Here is a 19,791-nt window from a genome sequence, read left to right as displayed (position 1 = left end):
TCTGTCTTGCTTGCTGCTTGGATGAGCCACTCTACCATATTGTGAGCTGCACTACAAGAGGTTTCTGTGGCCAGAAACTAACAATAGCTGTATTAGTCCTTTCTTATGATGCTATAAAGAAATACTTGAGATGGCCGGGCGCGGTGGCTCATGCCTGTAATCCCAGCACTTTGGGAGGCAGAGGCGGGTGGATCACAAGGTCAGGAGATCGAGACTATCCTGGCCAACATGGTGAAACACCATCTCTACTAAAAATACAAAAATTAGCTAGGTGTGGTGGTGTGCACCTGTAGTCCCAGCTACTCAGGAGGCTGATGCATAAGAATCACTTGAGCCTGGGAGGCGGAGGTTGCAGTGAGCTGAGATCACACCACTGCACTCCAGCCTGGGCAACAGAGCAAGACTCTGTCTCAAAAAAAAAAGAAAGAAATACCTGAGACTGGTATTTCTACGTAAAGAAATAATGATACTGGCAAAGAAAAGAGGTTTAATTTGGCTCACAGTTCCGCAGGTTGTACAGGCATGGCACCAATATTTGCTTAGCTCCTGGTGACGGCCTGAGGAAGCTTACAATCATGACAGAAAGCAGAGAGGAGCCAGCATATCACGTGGTGAGAGCAGAAGCAAGGTGGCGGTGGGGGAGGTGTCACCCTCTTTTAAAACAACCAGATCTAGCAGGAACTGAGCAAGAACTCATCACCAAAGGGATGGCACTAAGCCATTTATGAGAGATCCATCCCCATGATCCAATACATCCCACTGGGCCCCACCTCCAACACAAGGTCACATTTTAACATGAGATTTGGAGGGGACAAATATCCAAATCATATCATTCCTCCCCTGACACCATCACACTCACACACACACATCCGATGTCCTTCTTACATTGCAAAATACAATAATCCCTTCTCAGAAATCCCCCAAAGTCTTAGCTCATTCCAACATCAAATCAGAAGTCCTAAATCTTCTCTGAGACTCACCTTCTTTCACCTATGAATCTGTAAAATCAAAAAGAGTTATTTATTTCCAAAAAACAATGGTGGTACAGGCATTGGGTAAACATTCCCATTCCAAAAGGGAGAAACTGACCAAAATAAAGGGGCTACAGGCCCCATGCAAGTCTGAAACTCAGCAGGGCAGATATTAAATCTTACAACTCCAAAATAATCCTTGAGCCTGCGCAATATCGCGAAACCTGTCTCTACAAAAAATTTAAAAAATATATTAGCCAGGCATGGTGGTGTGCACCTTGTAGTCCCAGCTACCCAGGAGGCTGAGGTGGGAGGATCACTTTAGCCCCAGAGGTCAAGGCTGCAGTGAGCCATGATTGCGCCACTGCCCTGGGCAACAGAATGAGACCCTGTCTAAAACACACATAGAGTCCACAAAGACTGACTCCTGTCCCCTCGCTTTCCTCCCCAGACAGCATGAGCTTCACCACTAGCTCCACCTTCCCCACCAACCACCAGTCCCTGGGCTCTGTCCAGCTGCCCAGCTTCGGCGTCTGGCCAGTCAGCAGAGAGGCCAACATCTATGCAGGTGCTGGGGGCTCTGGTTTCTGGATCTCCATGTATGTCCTGCTTCACCACCTTCTGGGGTGGCTTGGGGTCTGGGGTCCTGGCCACAGGGATGGCCAGGGGTCTGGCAGGAATGGGAAGCATCCAGAACGAGAAGGAGACCATGCAAAGCTGAATGACCACCTGGCCCCCTACCTGGACAGAGTGAGGAGCCTGGAGACTGAGAACCAGAGGCTGGAGAGCAAAATCTGAGAGCACCTGGAGAAGAAGGGACCTCAGGCCAGAGACCAGGGCCGTTACTTCAAGACCATTGAGGGCCTGAGGACTGAGATCTTCACAAATACTGTGGACAATGCCAGCATCGTTCTGCAGATCGACAGTGCCCGTCTGGCTGCTGCTTACTTTAGAGTCAAGTATGAAACAGAGCTGGCCATGCACCAGTCTGTGGAGAGTGGCATCCATGGGCTCCACAAGGTCACTGATAACACCATTGTCACTCAGCTGCAGCTGGAGACAGAGGTCGAGGCTCTCAAGAAGGAGCTGCTCTTCATGAAGAACCACAAAGAGAAAGTAAAAGGCCTATAAGCCCAGGTTGCAGCTCTGGGTTGACTATGGAGGTGGATGCCCCCAAATCTCTGGACCTCACCAAGATCATGGCAGACATCTGGGCCCAGTACAGTGAACTGGCTCAGAAGAACTAAAAGGAGCTAGACAAGTAATGGTCCCAGCAGATTGAGGAGAGCACCACAGTGGTCATGACGCAGTCTGCCAAGGTCGGAGCTGCTGAGATGACGCTCACGGAGCTAAGATGTATAGTCCAGTCCTTGGAGAGCAACCTGGACTCAGAAATCTGAAGGCCAGTTTGGAGAACAGCCTGAGGGAGGTGGAGGCTCACTATGCCCTGCAGATGAAGCAGCTCAACAGGATCCTGCTGCACCTGGAGTCAGAGTTGGCACAGGGTATAAGGGCAGTGCCAGGCCCAGAAGTACGAGGCCCTGCTGAACATCAAGGTCAAGCTGGAGGCTGAGATTGCCACCTACTGCCGCCTGCTGGAAGATGGCAAGGACTTCAATCTTGGTGATGCCCTGGACAGCAGCAATTCCATGCAAAACATCCAAAAGACCACCACCCAGATTGTGGATGGCGAAGTGGTGTCTGAGACCAACAACACCAAAGTTCTGAGACATTAAGCCAGCAGAAGCAGGGTACTCTTTGGGGAGCGGGAAGGCAACAAAAAGTTCAGAGGTAAAAAAAATACACACACACACACACACACACACACGCACATCCTTGACTCCATGTCTTGCATCCTGGACACACTGGTGCAAGATGTGCACTCCCAAGGCCTTGATCAGCTTCACCCCTGTGGCTTTGCAGGGTGCGGCCCCTGTGGCTACTCCCCTACCAGCTGGAGTTGGGCACCTGTGATTTTTCCAGGCTCAGGATGCAAGCTGCAGGTAGCTCTACCATTCTCGGGTCTAGAGAGCGGCAGTCACTTCCCACAGCTCCACAAGACAGTGACCCAATGGTGACTCTGTGTGGGGCCTCCAACCTCACATTTTCCCTTGGCATTGACCTAGTGGGTATCTTCTCTGGGGACTCTGTCCTGCAGCAGGTTTCTGCCTGGGCACCTAGGCTTTTCCATAAATCCTCTGAAATCTAGGGGGAAGCTCCAAGCTTCGTTCACTCTTGCATTCCATGTGCCTGCAGACTTAACAACACTTGGAAGCCACCAAGGCTTTGGGCAACTTGCACTCTCCAAAGTGGCAGATGGAACCATAGCCGGGGCCCTTTGAGCCAAGACTGGAGCTGGAGCAGCCCACTGAGGTTGTGCAGGGCAGTAGTGCACAGGGCAGCAGCACCCTGGCCTCACCACAGAGACCATTCATTCCTCCTTGGCCTCTGGGCTGTGACTGGAGGGGCTGCCTCAAACATCTCTGAAATGTAATACAGGTCTTTCTCCCATTTTCTTAGATAGTAGCACTTGGCTCCCTTTCAGTCATGCTCATTTCTCTAGCAAGTGGTAGCTCTGCAGCCTGCTTGGATTCTTCCTCTTCCACAGGGAACAGTCTGCAAATTTTCCAAACTTTTCTACTCAGCTTCCCTTTTAAATATAAGTTCCAACTTTAAGTCATTCTTTTGCTCCCACATCTCATCATAGGCTGTTAGAAGCAACCATGCTACATCTTGAATGCTTTGCTGCTTAGAAATTTCTTCCACCAGATACCCTAAGTCATCACTCTTAAGTTCAAACTTCTACAGATCCCTGGGATATGAACACCATGCAGCCAAGTCTTTTCTAGGGCATAACAGGAGTGACCTTTACTCCAGCTTTCAATAACTTCCTTATTTCCATCTGAGACCTCATCAGCCTGGACTTCACTATCCACATTTCTATCGGCAATTTGGTCACAACCACTTAACAAGTCTCTAAGAAGTTCCAAAATTTCCCTTGTCTTCCTGTGTTCTTCTGAGCTCTCCAAACTCTTCCAACCTCAGCCTGTTACCCAGTTCCAAAGCCACTTCCACATTTTCAGGTATCTTTATAGCAATGCCACACTCCTCAGTACCAGTGTTCTGTATTAGTCTGTTCTTGTGTTGCTACAAAGAAATAACTGAGACTGGGTACTTTATAAAGAAAAGAGGTTTAATTTGGTTCACAGTTCTGCAGGCTGTACAGGCATGACACCAACATCTGCTTAGTTTCTGTTGAGGGCCTCAGGAGGCTTACATTCATGGTGGAAAGCGAAGGGGAGCCAGTTTATCACATGGCAAGAGCAGGACCAAGGTGTGTGTGGTGTGCAGAAGTACAACACTCTTTTAAACAATCAGGTCTAGCATGAACTGAGTGAGAACTCACTCATCAACAAGGGGATGGTGCTAAGCCATTCTTGAGGGATCTGCCCCCATGATCCAATACATCCCACCAGGCCCCACCTCCAACATGAGGTCACATTTCAACATGAGATTTGGAGGGGGCAAATATCCAAACCACTATCAGTAGCCTCCAGCCTCCAGCCAGCAAAAAACCGATGCCCTCATTCCAAGGGGCATAAAGAACTGAATGAATCCTGCCAACAATCTCGTGAGTGAGCTTGGAAGCAGATCCTTCCCCAGTTGGGCTGTGAGATGTCTGGAGTGCCAGCCAACACCTAGATTACAGCCTGTGAGAGACCCTGAAGCAGAGCACCTATTTAAGTCATATCCAGATTTCTGACCTACAGAAACTGAAGTGATAAATTTTGTGGTAAGCCCCTAAGTTTTAGGGTAATTTGTTATACCAATAGATAATTAATACAAGAGTTACTCCAATTTTTATTTTCATCTTGTATCCAGTTTGGTAAACTGTATTTTTAAGGAATTTGTCCATTTCCAAATTAAGACCTTATAGTCTAATTTATTGATTACCTTCAGAGGTAGACAAAGTATACCAATTCATTCACTATTAAAAAAAAAAAAAACAACCTTCAGAAATAAAAACTTACGTCCACACAGAAACGTGCATACAAATGTTCATAGCAGCTTTATTTGTAATAGCCAAAAATTTGAAACATTCCAAATGCCCGTCAATGGGTTAATGGCTAAAGACACCATTACCATGCTGTATAGTATACCATGTAGTATACCATGGTACTACGGATGTACCATGGCATATTACCCAGCAACATAAAGAAAAAACTATTAATACATGCAACCACTTAGATTAATTTCAAGGGAATTATGCTGAGTGAAAAAAAAAAGCCAATCTCGAGGTTACATATGGTATAATTCCAGTAATATAACATTCCTGAAATGACAAAATTATGAAGATGGAGAAGAGATTAGTGGTTGCCAGAGTTTAGGGATGGGAGAATAGGGATAAGCAAGGAAAATGGATGTGATATAAAGGGGTAGCATGAGGGATCACTGAGGAGATGAAACAGTTCTTGATAGTAGTGGTGGTTCCACAAATCTACATGTGAAAACTACATAGAACTTACACACACACGAACATGCACATGCATGCAAATGAGTGCATGGGAAACTGGTGAAATCTAAATAAGCTCTGGATTGTAGGAATGTCAAGTTCCTGGTTTTAATATTATAATTAGGGGCTGGGCTTGGGTGGCTCATGGTTGTAATCCTAGCACTTTGGGAGGCTGAGGTGGGTAGAACCCTTGGGTTGAGGAGTTTGGGACCAGCCTGGACAACATGGCAAAACCCCAACTCTACAAAAACTAACCAGGCAAGGTTATGTGCACCTGTAGTCCCAGCTACTTAGGAGGCTGAGGTGGGAGGATCACCTAAGCCCGGAAGGCGAAAGTTGCAGATCACACCACTGCTGCACTCCAGCCTGAGTGACAGCGAAACCCTGTCTCAAAAAAAAAAAAAAAAAAAAAAGAAAAGAAAAAGAAAAGAAAATATATATATATATACACACACACACACACTATAGTTATATAACATTTTACCATTGGAGAAAGTGTGTGAAGCTATATGGTCCTCTGTACAATTTTTTTGCACTTCTTGTGAATCTACAATTATTTCAAAATATAAAACTTTTTTAAAAAACTTCAATTGATCTTATCCAAAATCTTGGAATTTAAATATCTATTTAATTAATTAATTTGAGAAGGAGTCTCACTCTCTCACCCAGGCTGGAGTGCAGTGGCACAATCTTGGCTCACTGCAACCTCCAAATTTCAGGTTCCAGTGATTCTCTTGCCTCACCCTCCTGAGTTCCTGGAACTACAGGTGCATGCCACCATGCTTGGCTGATTTTTTTGTATTTTTAGTAGAGGCGGGGTTTCATCATGTTGGCCAGGCTGGCTCTAACTCCTGACCTGAAGTGATCTGCCCGCCTTGGCTTCCCAAAGTGCTGTGATTACAGGTGTGAGCCACCATGGCCGGCCCTAAATACCTATTTTAAATAGCACCCTCCATCTGATTCTCACTGGATCTGCCTTTTGAATAAAGACCTGAAGTGAAAGATCTAATCATGAAGATACTCCATGGGTTTCTGGGATACTTTGTTAATGTGCATGATAATTATTTCAACAGATATTATAAAGGAAATAAAATCTCCCTGGAATTTCATTTCCTTAAGTTTCCTCTCCCTTACCTGGATCACCCATCCATGGTTTTTCACCCTCTTCTTCCTTCCTGATCTGTTGTCACATACTTTAGGATGTATACAAGATTACACGTTTTACAAATATTGGACTGTTCTCAGCAATGGGGTCTGGGATTTTAAGCCAAATTTAATTCCCTATATTGATTGGGTAGATGTCCAATAGACTTCCTACACTACAAATCCTGTCAATTGCTGTCTCTTACTTTTTAAATCCATCTCTTTTCCTCCATCCCAGCTTGGCCATGCTCTCAACACTTCTTACCTAGATTGCTGACCTGGCTTCCCTGCTGGTCTATCTCCAGCTTTACTTTTCACCCCATGGCTAAAGGGATCTTTCTAAAATCCCAAGTTGTTTAGATTATATAAATTGTCTCTTTAGAATGGTATTTGCTGTCCTTCATGGAAGTCCCTACCTACCTCTTCTGTGACATTTGGGCAAAATCTCTATGATCTCTGCCTCAGTTTTATGGTCCTAAGTCATGATATTATTATTGCACTTACAACCGTTCCTGGAACATACTAAGTGCTCTAAGAGTTGGCTATTTACATTAGTCACTGAAGCAGCATTCCTTAAACACCTCTTCCATTGTAACACTTATGGTCAATATAAGTTCCGATCACCATCACCACCACCACCTCCTTGGGAGGTAGAAAAGAGGCAGAAAAGAGGCAGACAAATCAGAATTCTGATTCTACTACTTTGTAGTTATAACATCTGGGCAAGTTATATAACATCTCAAACATAAGATACAGGTTGTAACATCTAAAGTAAAGGACGGTAGTTTTTTTCCTTTTTTTTTGAGACCGAGTCTCGCTCTGTCGCCCAGGCTGGAGTGCAACGGCACGATCTCGGCTCACTGCAAGCTCTGCCTCTCGGGTTCATGCCATTCTCCTGCCTCAGCCTCCCGAGTAGCTGGGACTACAGGCACCCGCCACCACGCTCGGCTAATTTTTTGTACTTTTAGTATAGACAAGGTTTCACCGTGTTAGCCAGGATGGTCTCGATCTCCTGACCTTGTGATCCGGCCGCCTCGGCCTCCCAAAATGCTAGGATTACAGGTGTGAACCACCTCGCCCAGCCTGTTTTTTCCTCTTTTCTATCCAAGATAGTACTTCAAGGAATGATCATTCAAGATTGAGTGGGTTGTTGTGAAGGTGGAGTTGGAACTCAGGGTACTTCCTCTACTTACCTCTGCTTGGTGCGATATCATGTAGCTAAAAGTACAGCCAGAGGTCATTTTACAGAGAAGTACTTCCTTTTGCTCACCACTGCCACTAACCCCTTAATTTCCTTTTGGAGTTTCCCTACACCCTACATCAGAAGAATAGTTCACTGAATTATTCTAATTTGTCTTCTGATTTTCCATACTGTTTCTGGAGAAGAAACTCATGTTTCACAGACCTTTAACCTTACTGAACAGCGCAGACAGGGGTTTAAAATATACCAGCTGAATGAATGAATAAAACCACTTGAGGCCCAATAAAAATGGTGTCTAGACCAAGCCACTCTGCTGAGGTCCACAGAACTGTCTTCAAACTTCTATGATACATCACTTTGTATTAGTTGTGTATCTGTCCTGCTTTTCTCACTAGACAGTAAACTCAGTACTACCTGCATCCTCATCTCCCACACAGAAAGTGCTGTGTGTTGAATGAAGTGACTTGATAGAATTAAGGTATATCTCAACCTCCTTGGGTCTATTCATTTCTTTCAAACCCTTCCTTATGATATATAGATGAGGCAGGTAATCATTTAAATCTCAAGGAGTGGCCTGGTAGCTCTGTTAAGCCAAAAACTATGCCAAGAAAATCTAGATAACTAAAATATACCATGAACTTAATATTGACATTAAACAAACAACTTTTAAGGTGGACAAATAATTTTATTTTGTGCATGCAAATACATGTCAAGTACTGCAAACTTTTTCCATCAATTTTCTCTCAAACACTGAAAATCATGATGCTCTATTTTGTGAACAGCCAAAGCTAATATCTCTTCACTTCAGTGCTACAGCAAAAACACACAGAATTCACTCCTTGCTATTCACTATCATCACAACCCTCATTGTTCCATCTCTGCCCTCCCCCCATATACAGGCCTTATAAATCCTAGTCTTCCCCCATTTAATCCTATTCCTATAGCACAAAGGGAAACATTACGATTTGGAAATTCAAATTGAAATAAATGGAATAGAATTTATTCCCATATATATTCCCCATTTCATTGTACAGAATTATTTTAAATTATAGTTTTAAATAGAAGCTGAGTATATGCCTTAAAAATGAGCATTAAATCCATCTTAGAGATGGTGCCTGCTTTTTACATGATGGGTGTACACCATCTTTAATTTCATTTACATTTCAATCGAACAATAGATTTGCAAAGAAAATGTCTAATACAGACGTAAAAATATTCACACTAGAGCTTCACAATCGGTTGTACAATTGACAAACAGGCCTCTTTTCCCAAACTTTCCAGCTAAGCAAATTTATAAAATGTAATCAATGCAACAAGAAAAACATTTCTCTTTCACTTCCAGGGAAAAGAATATGCAATAAACAGTATAAATGCAGACAGCAGTTGCTGCAAGCTAACCACGATACTCCCAAGTGGCTGTACAGTGGATATGTGCAGTACAAATAAAAGCCACATGTGTTGTATCACAACTACAGTATAATTGTTTGCCCAGCTAAGAGAATGCATGCACTTCCATGCCTTGGGTTATAAAGTGAGGCCTAATTCTTGACAGGTTGATGGAATATGTGCAAATGACCTTGGCTTTTGGTACTAAGTGCAGCCAGTGTCTGTGTTCCACTGGTTTGGGGATATTTTTAAAATTTTATTAAAAAAAAGGAAAAACTGCCAATTTTAGACTCAAGGAGAATAACTGCTCTTGGAGTAAAAATAAGACTCCACTCAAATGTGGGGTGTTTTGATCTGTGGCCTTGACGCCTTGTATTCCCTTGCCAGCAAAGGGATACAAGGAAGTCGCAGTATAAAGACGTTACTAGCAAACTTACTCAATTTATCCAGAAAATGGGATAGTCCTTGAGCATGTTCTTTTGTGTTCTGCTTGCAGAAGGGGTCCTTATGTAGAAGGAGTTACAGTAAGTGATCCCATCAAGCCTCTTCATTCATTAAAACAAAAGTTCTTCCAGGAAACTAATGCATAGTTGCAATGCAACTTTTCCCTTTAATGCTTAGTTATCAATACTGGTGACAGTCTGCTCAGAAAATGACTCAAAGAAGATAGGGAAGAAATACTCAGATTCAAAGGTGAAATCATATGCTGAATCTGGTTGTTATAAATTCCACCCCTGTTAACAAGACAACACAGGCTTTAATGTCTAAAATCCAAAAGCAAGCTAGATGGTTTTTAAAATAATTTTTCAAATGTTTAAATGATCCCATTTGAAATACCTACAAATTGCTGTGCATCCTGTAATTTTCTCAAGGCAGCATATAAAATTGGGATATGCTTTATATACTTAACCTCAACTTGAAATCTGAATGAAAGTGACTAGATCCATACAAATGGAAAATTTCAGTTCTTGCATAGGAAATTTCTTTTATTATCCTCTTACTAGAATAAATAGCTACGATGGGAGGGAAAAGTCAGTGCCACTGGCCTAATGAACTCCCTTTTTTTGAAAATTACAATGCACAACTTTCATGTATGACACTGGTTTATCACGTGGCATTGAACATAAGACATGGCAGCAAAGGCAAGGGAATCTGCTTTGTTCAGGGACCAAATAGAAAAAATATATATGTAACTTCCTCTGTATTCATAAAATGAAATGAAACCACAAAAAACTGATGCTACAACCACAGTAACTGAATGGGGCACATGGACTTCAGAATGGAACTTAGAAATTAAAAAACAAAAACAAAAAATGAAAGAAAATAACCACCACTTTCTTGCATTCCAGACCTCAGACTTTTTTTTTCTGATTAGACAATAGGTAACATATGCAGTTTTGTTACCCCCATTACACATTTCCTCTCTTGTTGCTTTGTATCCTTTGATTCCAAATTTGTACATCACATCTTGTTGGTAAGGTGGCCAAATGACAGGAAATGCCTCAATTGTAAAAAGTCATATTCTAGGTCTGATTTGTAACATTTTCCTCGATGATATCAGTAGGTACCATTCTGAAGAAGGATCAGATGAACTGCCCTTTCTTCAAAAGTGGCAGAGAACCAATGGTTTTACTTCACATTAAACCCACCATGACAGACAGAAGGTGACCACTACACAGAGAATGGATACAACACAGAATAATCTCAACACAGAAACAATTCCTATGTTGTTAGTGAAAAAGAGAGTAAGTTTTTAAGAACAGGGAGTTATTGTTTTATGGGATCACCTGCTGCAAGACAAGCATTACTTTAATATAAACGTTCTGAGACATACCAATAAGGTTGGCAGGTATATACATACACTGATGCAAATGTAATTTCACTGGACAAGTAGGCAAACATTTAAGCAGTTTATCCCAACCCCCTCCAGCAGAGCACAACCAAGTTTCAAAATTTCAATTTTAAAATTAAAAAGATAAGGTTAAATACACAAGATCAATTTATGTAGTATATATTCACCCTCAGAACGTGCTGAAGATGTTTTGTGTAGTTCTGTTGCACAGAGGGTTCTTTCCCTGAGGGCACATAAGGAGCTCTCAAACTGTTAATAGGTCTCTATTTTGTAACAAAATAGCAATTTTAAAATCTTAAAAAAAAATACATTACCTTCAACATGGAAGATCTCACTATTAAATATCCATGAAATAGACAGACTGGTTTGCATATCCTTTTTGGAATTACAAACAGCAAATAAAGTACATTGGAAGCATTTCAAATGTAAGAAGCACATATTTATAGAAAGGTTCTGATATAAATTATATAACAATCATGTTCCTGTAATATTCTAGGCTAATTTATAATGTCAGAAATAAGTTAATGTAACATGGTTTAAAACCCTTGTTCCTATTCATTTCAGGTTACAGAGTGAAATAAATAAAATGTCTTCATAGGGATGGGGAGCACTGGCCATGGCAAAAAGGTACAGTACTAACCAAAGGAAACTAAGTCAAGGCTACTGTGCTGTTGTTATGCTACAAACAAACATCTTCATACATTTGAGTATTAAATAAATGTGTAAGATCTTCCATACTGACACCAGAATATCAAAACTACCCCTTTGTTTCTCAGGTATATTTACAACTTATCAGTCACCTTATGAGCATGTTCATTAAGACAGGTATCAAACACCAGTATTTACTCATTCTAATCAAGAAATTTCAGGGAAATGTCAACCCTCCCGCCCCTGGAAATGTGCACAAAACTTTTTATCAAAATCTTATCTGATACAATGCTGTGGTTTTGTAAAACAACTAAATAGCTCAGACGACCAATAACATGATCCTGTTTAAGCATCTTGCTAGCAGGAAAAGCCCTTACATACAGTACACCTGGTGAAAGATCAGCTTGGCTTAAAATATTCCAGTACAATTTTCAGAGTAAACAACTTCACAGAAGTTAATTAAAAAAATAATAATAAAAGTCAAACTAATCTTAAAGAAACAAAAGAAAAACAGATAAACTATAGGTAAAGATCACCAGGAAGGAATGCCCAGCTTTTCTTTTCAAATGTTAACTGAAATTTAGGTTTCAATACAATACCTCCCACAAATCTGAGGCATGACTTGTTGAACACATTGTATACTTTCAGATGCCAAGTCAAAACCTTTTATTTCAGTCACATTTTAGCAAGGCAGAAATTATTCATGTTTCTAAGTATGAATAAATGTTAGCCAATGTTCTACTATTACATGGTTCATAGTCTTATCAACCTAACAGTCAAAAAACAAGAAAAACTAAATCCCAACATGAAGTAACAATAAACAATATTTAACCAAGATAATGCAATGAACATCCAAATTAATTAGTTTAAATTAAAAACCCAGCAATACCATCTTGTTAGTCAGTGCAAACGCTACATACAGGGTTTTCTCAAGAAAGCTGAAAGCACCTGATTCTTTTGCCAAGTCATCAGATTCAATAATGTACAGGCTTAAATCTGCATTTTAAAAAACTGCCATTACATTAGTGCATAATTTATCAAAATTGTAAAAACGATTCTGCATAACTTAGGAGAATTTAATATCTAGTACATCAGCTGAAAGACTTAGGCACTTGGTTATATTTTTAATTAATTACTTCAACAAGTAGCCTGTGTATAAATATTAACAAAGCAGAAACTAGTCTTGAAAAATGGAAAATTAAAAAAAATTATATGCTACAGATAAAAGCACTGCACCACACTCCTACATATAATGCAGTAAAGAAAGCTGTATATAACCCTGTAAAATTCTATGGTAAGAACATCTAACTCCACTCTTCAAAATTAAAAAAAGAAAAAGAAATCCATGCAAAGTTCCATGAAAAAGATAAATAAAGCAGCTGGAATGAGATGGAAACTTCTCTCAGTGAAACATAAAATAGAAATAAATAAGTTAACTAAGTCTACTTTCACTAGATGTATCATTGTAGGATCCTGCTAGTTTAATAACTGAGTTGTTAATTTTCTATAGAAGCCATTTAAAATAGGAAATGGCTCAGTTACTGCACCGGATTGCTACAAACTCATAAAAAGCTGCTTGAAGCTTAAGTTAAATGTTGTCCAAATTCCAATCACTTCTGGAAAGTGAACATGTTACCCTAGTAAAGTAAATTTTCTTTTTTTTTTTTTTCATAATGCTAATGCAAGAGGGCTTGAAGTATCAAAGAGTCCACAGGAAATGGATGCCCCCAGTAATATCTTTTTTTAAAAAAAATATACATTATATAATATATATTATATATATAAAAAGCTAGTGTAAATGCTTCCATGGTGTGGTCACAAATTTGAAAGATGAACCTCTTTTCAGCTGTTAACCATCTTCCCATTTGCAACAGGTTTTAAAAAGTCGTTTTTATCTTCAGACATAACATGAGTTTTCAGAATGAGGTTGCCAACACTGACAGACGTGGTGATGGGAAGGCAACTTGCATTGCTAACAGACACTGGGAGTGGCTGGCTAAAGCAAGAAGTTACCGGCAGAATTGTTTTTTGTTCCTCCCTGAGAAAAAAGAAATGACATTAAAAACAAGTTAGCTTTAAGTGAAAACTTTTAAGGGTAACTATACATACTTAAGGAAAGCTACATCAAACTTTAGGAGTCCCTAGCAAAGAGATGTCTTTATCACTAGAAGTATCAGAAGTAACTTAAAAAGTCCTATTTTCCTTTTTTCAGACAGTCTCCCTCTGTTGCCCAGGCTGGAGTGCCGTGGCATGATCTCGGCTCACTGCAACTTCCGCCTCCTGGGTTCAAGCAATTCTCCTGCCTCAGCCTCCCAACTAGCTGGAATTACAGGCGTGTACCACCACACTCAGCTATTTTGCATTTTTAGTAGAGACGGGGTTTTACCACGTTGGCTGGTCTAGAACTCCTGACCTCAAACGATCTGCCTGCCTTGGCCTCCCAGAGTGCTGGGATTACAGGCGTGAGCCACTACTCCTGGCCTGAAATGTTCTATTTTCCAAAAGTTATGATAAAAATTAAAATACTAGTTAGTTTAAGGCCATACAAACTATTAAGTTGAAGATTTAAGCCCATATTTTGGGCAGTAATTATTCCAAATGGCAGTATTATAGCCAAGAAAAAAAAAGATATATATATTTTTATATATATTTATATGTAATATATATTTATATATTATAAATGTATTATATATATTTTATATATAATTATATAATAAAAATATTTTATATATAATTTTTTTCTTGGCTATAATACTGCCATTTGGAATAATTACTGCCCAAAATATGGGCTTAAATCTTCAACTTAACAGTTTGTATGGCCTTAAACTATATATATATATATTTTTTGAGATGGAGTCTCAGTCTGTTGCCCAGGCTGGAGTGCAGTGTCAGGATATTGGCTCACTGCAACCTCCGCCTCCTGGGTTCAAGCAATTCTCTTGCCTCAGCCTCCCAAGCAGCTGAGACTACAGGTGCCTGTCACTATGCCTGGCTTTTTTGTATTTTTGCAGAGACAGGGTTTCACTATGTTGGCCAGGGTGGTCTTGAACTCCTGACCTTGTGATCCACCCGCCTCAGCCTTCCAAAGTGCTGGGATTACAGCCATGAGCCACTGCGCCTGGCCTAGCCAAGAAAATCTTAACATGATTTTCAAAAAGAGAAACCATTAATCCAGGTTTCCATTCTCCATTTTTTAATCTAGAAATCTGCCAACCAGATTAAAGCAGCATAACCTGATGCTGGAACACAGATTAACTTTATCTCAACAGGCCGGGCGCGGTGGCTCAAGCCTGTAATCCCAGCACTTTGGGAGGCCGAGGCGGGTGGATCACGAGGTCAGGAGATCGAGACCATCCTGGCTAACATGGTGAAACCCCGTCTCTACTAAAAATACAAAAAACTAGCCGGACGTGGTGGCGGGTGCCTGTAGTCCCAGCTACTCGGAGGCTGAGGCAGGAGAATGGCGTGAACCTGGGAGGCGGAGCTTGCAGTGAGCCGAGATTGCGCCACTGCACTCCAGCCTGGGTGACACAGCGAGACTCCGTCTCAAAAAAAAAACAAAAAACAAAAAAAAACTATCTCAACAAAAAGCAAGTTTCAGGCTACCAAAATGGACTGCTTTGTTAGTTCAATTTTACTTTTTCTCCCCTCAAAATTCAGACTGACCAAATCATTGCCCACAAAAGGTCTTCCCCTTACAGCATAAAGCCAAAAATGAATTTAACATTTTTTTCTCTTTATTATGTCCTATGCCCACTGTTTATGAATTTTCTGTCTAACACTCACAGAATCACATGGTCTTCACCTAAACTCTGTTTCTTCTGCTTTGGTGGCTCCTTTTGGTGCTGCTGCACTGGATGCCCATTTTCCACTGCCGTTCCATTTAGCAACTGATCATTTTGAGAACTGATACCAAGCTGTATGTCCAGGATCTCCTAAGAAAATAAAATGTCAATCCTTCAGTATCAAAGTATTTTATACTTTTAAATTTTCAATCGAACAAAGCCTCTCAATTATCTAATTGTGGCACTTACTTCAATTGGTTCACTTTGTCCATCAGGTTCATCAGTATCAAGTGCTGAAAGCTCTAACTCGATATCCCTATCAGGTTTAGTATCTGTTGAATCTTCTGTATAATCACTCTGTAACTAAGAAAAATACTGATTTTATACCTGTGAAACCTGGGGCTTCCCTTTTAAATTAAAATTAAAAATCCCAATAATCAGCCAGATACGGTGGCTCACACCTGTAATCCTAGCACTTTGGGAAGGTGAGGCAAGCAGATCACTTGAGGTCAGGAGTTCAAGACCAACAACATGGTGAAACCCTGTCTCTACTAAAAATAGAAAAATTAGCTGGGCATGGCAGTGGGTGCCTGTAATCTCAGCTACTCGGGAGGCAGGAGAATCACTTGAACCTGAGAGCCAGAGGCTGCAGTGAACCGAGATTGTGCCACTACACTCCAGGCAATAGTGCAAGAGTCCATCTCCAAAAAAAAAAAAAATATTTCAATGATCTAGTTAAAGAATTATTTAAGAAATCTAGGACTACAATTTTATTTCTATTATGAGTTTTAAAAGCAATCGATCATCTATCAGAGATATAGGCACACCAAAATACACTCAGTAATGGTATAACCAAGATGCAGCAGCAGAAAACAAATACATTAAGCATGAAGCCGAAAGATTCAGTTTCTTTACCTCTCCATTTCTTAGTTCAATTTCCTTGCTTAAAAGGTTTAAGGTAAGGTGACGGCCTTCATCCAGGGAATTCCACTTCTGTTGCATGGCCAAAGCATTGGCCTCTCTCTGAAGAAGTAATGAGTTGCTCTTGGCCTATATGAGGAGGAAAGAAAAGTAAAGTTAGCTTCCAACCATAGCTTTCAACTGGCATTCTATTTTTTAAAAATTCATAGCTAAGTTACAGAGCCTACCTGCTGAAGTTCAAGGCTCAAAAGGTCCCCAGTACTGGAATGCTTTCTATGACCAGATAAATCAGTAACAATGAATCTGTCCCTTTAAAGAGAAATATGTTTACTGTAATAAAAGTTAAGTCAATGAAGCAACAAAAGCAGTAATAACCATGTTTTATGTGACAGATCAACCCTGAAAACTTCAGTCATTCCAAATTTAAATGCAAATATTTTTCAGAAATTTGTTACATAGCTCAGACAAGCAAAGCACATTTCATGAACTGGGGGTAGGATGTGTACTCTTAAGATACATACAAGTCTGAGAATGGAGAATCCTATAGAATTAAGAAAAACGTTACCTTTCAATATAGTGTGCTGATGATGTGGCCTCGTTGCCATATGAACTCCACCTTGAATCAACAGCATTGACATAAGGGACATAATCTACAGACATGTAGAATGAAACAATGGTCAAAAAAGTGACAAATTAGTGTACTGATATGAATGTATACTTCTCAAAATAGATCTGTACTTTATCCCACTAGCCATATGATGCTGGTTAAACCACCTAATTCTGAGTTTCCCATGGTTGTTAAATGGAGGGAAATATTTTCCATCTCACAAGCTGGGGATTAAAAAGCATAGTGCTTAGGACGGGCACAGTGGCTCACACCTGTAATTTCAGCACTTTGGGAGGCTTAGGCAGGTGGATCACATGAGGCCAGGAGTTCCAGACCAGCCTGGCCAACATGGCGAAACTAAAATACAAAATACTCTCTACTAAAAATACAAAAATTAGCCAGGCGTGGTGGTGCACGTCTGTAATCCCAGCTACTTTGGAGCTGAGGCAGGAGAATCACTTGAACCCAGGACACAGGTTGCAGTGAGCCGAGATTGCACCACTGCACTCCAGTCTGGGCAACAGAGTGAGACTCTGTCTCAATTTAAAAAAAAAAGAAAAGAAAAGAAAAAGCATAGTGCTTAGAACATATCAGGCTAGGTATTATTTAAATAGATTACCTGATACACTGATGGGCTTAGTCGCACTTCCTTGGGAAGCAGTGGCCTGGACAGGATCTGTGGTATGGTAACCTGTACGGGAAGATCTGGAAATTGCACCCCATTTTGAGATGATGGGTCCATCACTAAAGGGAATTATTGGATCTTCTTCTTTTGTCCTTCTCTGAGTTTCAAATAAATGTACTCTTCTCTTAACATCGCCACTGTCCAGGTCCTGTGTAAACCAAAGAAAATCAACAAAAGGACTGTTGGCTATTACTTCAGCTAGTAAATATACGCTATCAAAAGACATGTAACTAGGTTTTTTAGTTAATTTAAAACTAGCTCTAGACTCAATGATAATCCAACAAACTACCATTAAACCACCAATGTTCAAATAATCTAAACATTAAATATAATTTATTTCAGACTTACCTAAATATAACCCTGCTGCTACTAATGAGTTATAAGGCAACAATATGAACGAATGAATAGAAAACATTCATTCTACAACGTGAGTGAACATGCATCATCTCTCACCTCCAACCCCTGCAACCCCAGCAAAATCATACCATTAACACAGCATTTGAATTAGCAATTACATCTTTGGGCTCTGAATCAATGGCATTTATACAGGAGCCTATGGTGCCACAAGACCAGGGAGAATAATGGGAAAGATGATCTTCTTCAAATTTTGTACCACTCACACTCTCTGAGAACTGGTTAAAAAAAAATAAATAGATAAAGCCAATTAGTAAGAAGCTTAAATTTACAAGCTTGTAACTACTATAAAGGAACTATTATAGAATTCAGAGGACTTCATAGCAAACAATTACACTCTTTCAATAACTAATATAAAAAACTGTAATAAGCAACAAATGGTATTTTTACAATAGAAAATGGCATGCTTTCCCTTTTCACTTTGTCCTTTAAGTGCTCATATGGAACATTTGACCAATACTATCAAAACCAATTAACTAACATTTATAGTATGCTACTAAATGGTATGGGGTGCTCCAAGAAAAAAAAAAGTAAGAGAAAACAAATACATAGATACACACAGAGGTCACAGTCCATATCCTAAAGAAGTTTATAATTTTCTTTTTTCTTTTGAGACAGGGTCTCATTCCTACCGCCCAGGCTAATGTGCAGTGGGGTGATCCCAGCTCACTGCAGCCTCGACTTCCCAGGCTCAGGTGATTTTCCCAGCTCAGCTTCCCAAGTAGCTGGGACTATAGGCATGCGCCACTATGCCCAGACAATTTTTTGTATTTTTAGTAGAGGTGAAGTTTTGCCATATTGCCTAGGCTGGTATCAAACTCCTGGGCTCAAGCAATCCACCCACCTCGATCTTCCAAAGTGCTGGGATTATAGGCATGAGCCACTACACCAAGCTGTGTTTATAATTTTCTTGAGAAAAAGAATGACATGTGCAAATAAGGGAATATAACTGATAAATTATGCAGTATCAAATAACAAAAGGAATTCAAAGAAGGCTCTGGAGCTAAAGGGGAAATAAATAAATTTTAAAGGGACTGTGAATAAGGAATACTTATAGGACCAGAATACTAAAGTTATACGAATCATTAAATCTAGTTGACTAATTATTCAGATTTAAAAACTCAAGGCCAAAAAAGTTAAATAACTTTTCTCAAGTCAAACTCAGCAGATCTGAGTCTCAGGGAAATACTCACTTCCTGAAGCATACATTGTATACCAAAAAAGAAAACAGAAGTGGCATCTAGCAAGCAAGTGGCAGCTCTGTCACTCTGTTGTCAACATATTTACCTGCTTTGAAGAAGTCTAAGTTTGACAAGACCAATTTGGATCTAGTTTAAAATTTCAATGCTTTATTGAAATATTTATGGGTTAAAAAATACAATGCCGGCTGGGCGCGGTGGCTCAAGCCTGTAATCCCAGCACTTTGGGAGGCCGAGATGGGCGGATCACGAGGTCAGGAGATCGAGACCATCCTGGCTAACACGGTGAAACCCCGTCTCTACTAAAAAATACAAAAAAACTAGCCGGGCGAGGTGGCGGGCACCTGTAGTCCCAGCTACTCGGGAGGCTGAGGCAGGAGAATGGCGTAAACCCGGGAGGTGGAGCTTGCAGTGAGCCGAGATCCGGCCACTGTACTCCAGCCTGGGCGACAGAGCCAGACTCCAT

At 40.6% G+C, this 19,791-nt stretch overlaps 1 protein-coding gene across 5 annotated transcripts in view; it reads right to left on the bottom strand.

Moving 5' to 3' along the window:
• Positions 1-8,492: 8,492 nt before the first annotated feature.
• Positions 8,493-19,791, bottom strand: part of RC3H2 (ring finger and CCCH-type domains 2) — a 57,355-nt gene continuing 46,056 nt past the window's right edge. For 3 of the 5 annotated variants that reach the window (XM_025359767.1, XM_025359770.1, XM_025359768.1), the window contains 8 exons: positions 18,198-18,344; positions 17,647-17,860; positions 16,986-17,070; positions 16,648-16,729; positions 16,415-16,549; positions 15,749-15,862; positions 15,501-15,649; positions 8,493-13,752 (listed from right to left, as the gene is read on the bottom strand). In XM_025359767.1, the coding sequence (XP_025215552.1) occupies positions 13,557-13,752; positions 15,501-15,649; positions 15,749-15,862; positions 16,415-16,549; positions 16,648-16,729; positions 16,986-17,070; positions 17,647-17,860; positions 18,198-18,344 (1,122 nt within the window). In that variant the 3' untranslated portion in view covers positions 8,493-13,556. The remainder of the gene's footprint in view (positions 13,753-15,500; positions 15,650-15,748; positions 15,863-16,414; positions 16,550-16,647; positions 16,730-16,985; positions 17,071-17,646; positions 17,861-18,197; positions 18,345-19,791) is intronic. The other 2 variants (XM_025359771.1, XM_025359769.1) reach the window with 2 other exon arrangements.

The sequence above is a fragment of the Theropithecus gelada genome, chromosome 15 (genome assembly GCF_003255815.1).
Source record: "Theropithecus gelada isolate Dixy chromosome 15, Tgel_1.0, whole genome shotgun sequence".
In the NCBI taxonomy this organism is placed as follows: Eukaryota; Metazoa; Chordata; class Mammalia; order Primates; family Cercopithecidae; genus Theropithecus; species Theropithecus gelada.
Note: the sequence above shows the minus strand (reverse complement) of the source record. Positions and strands in the feature narration are given on the sequence as shown.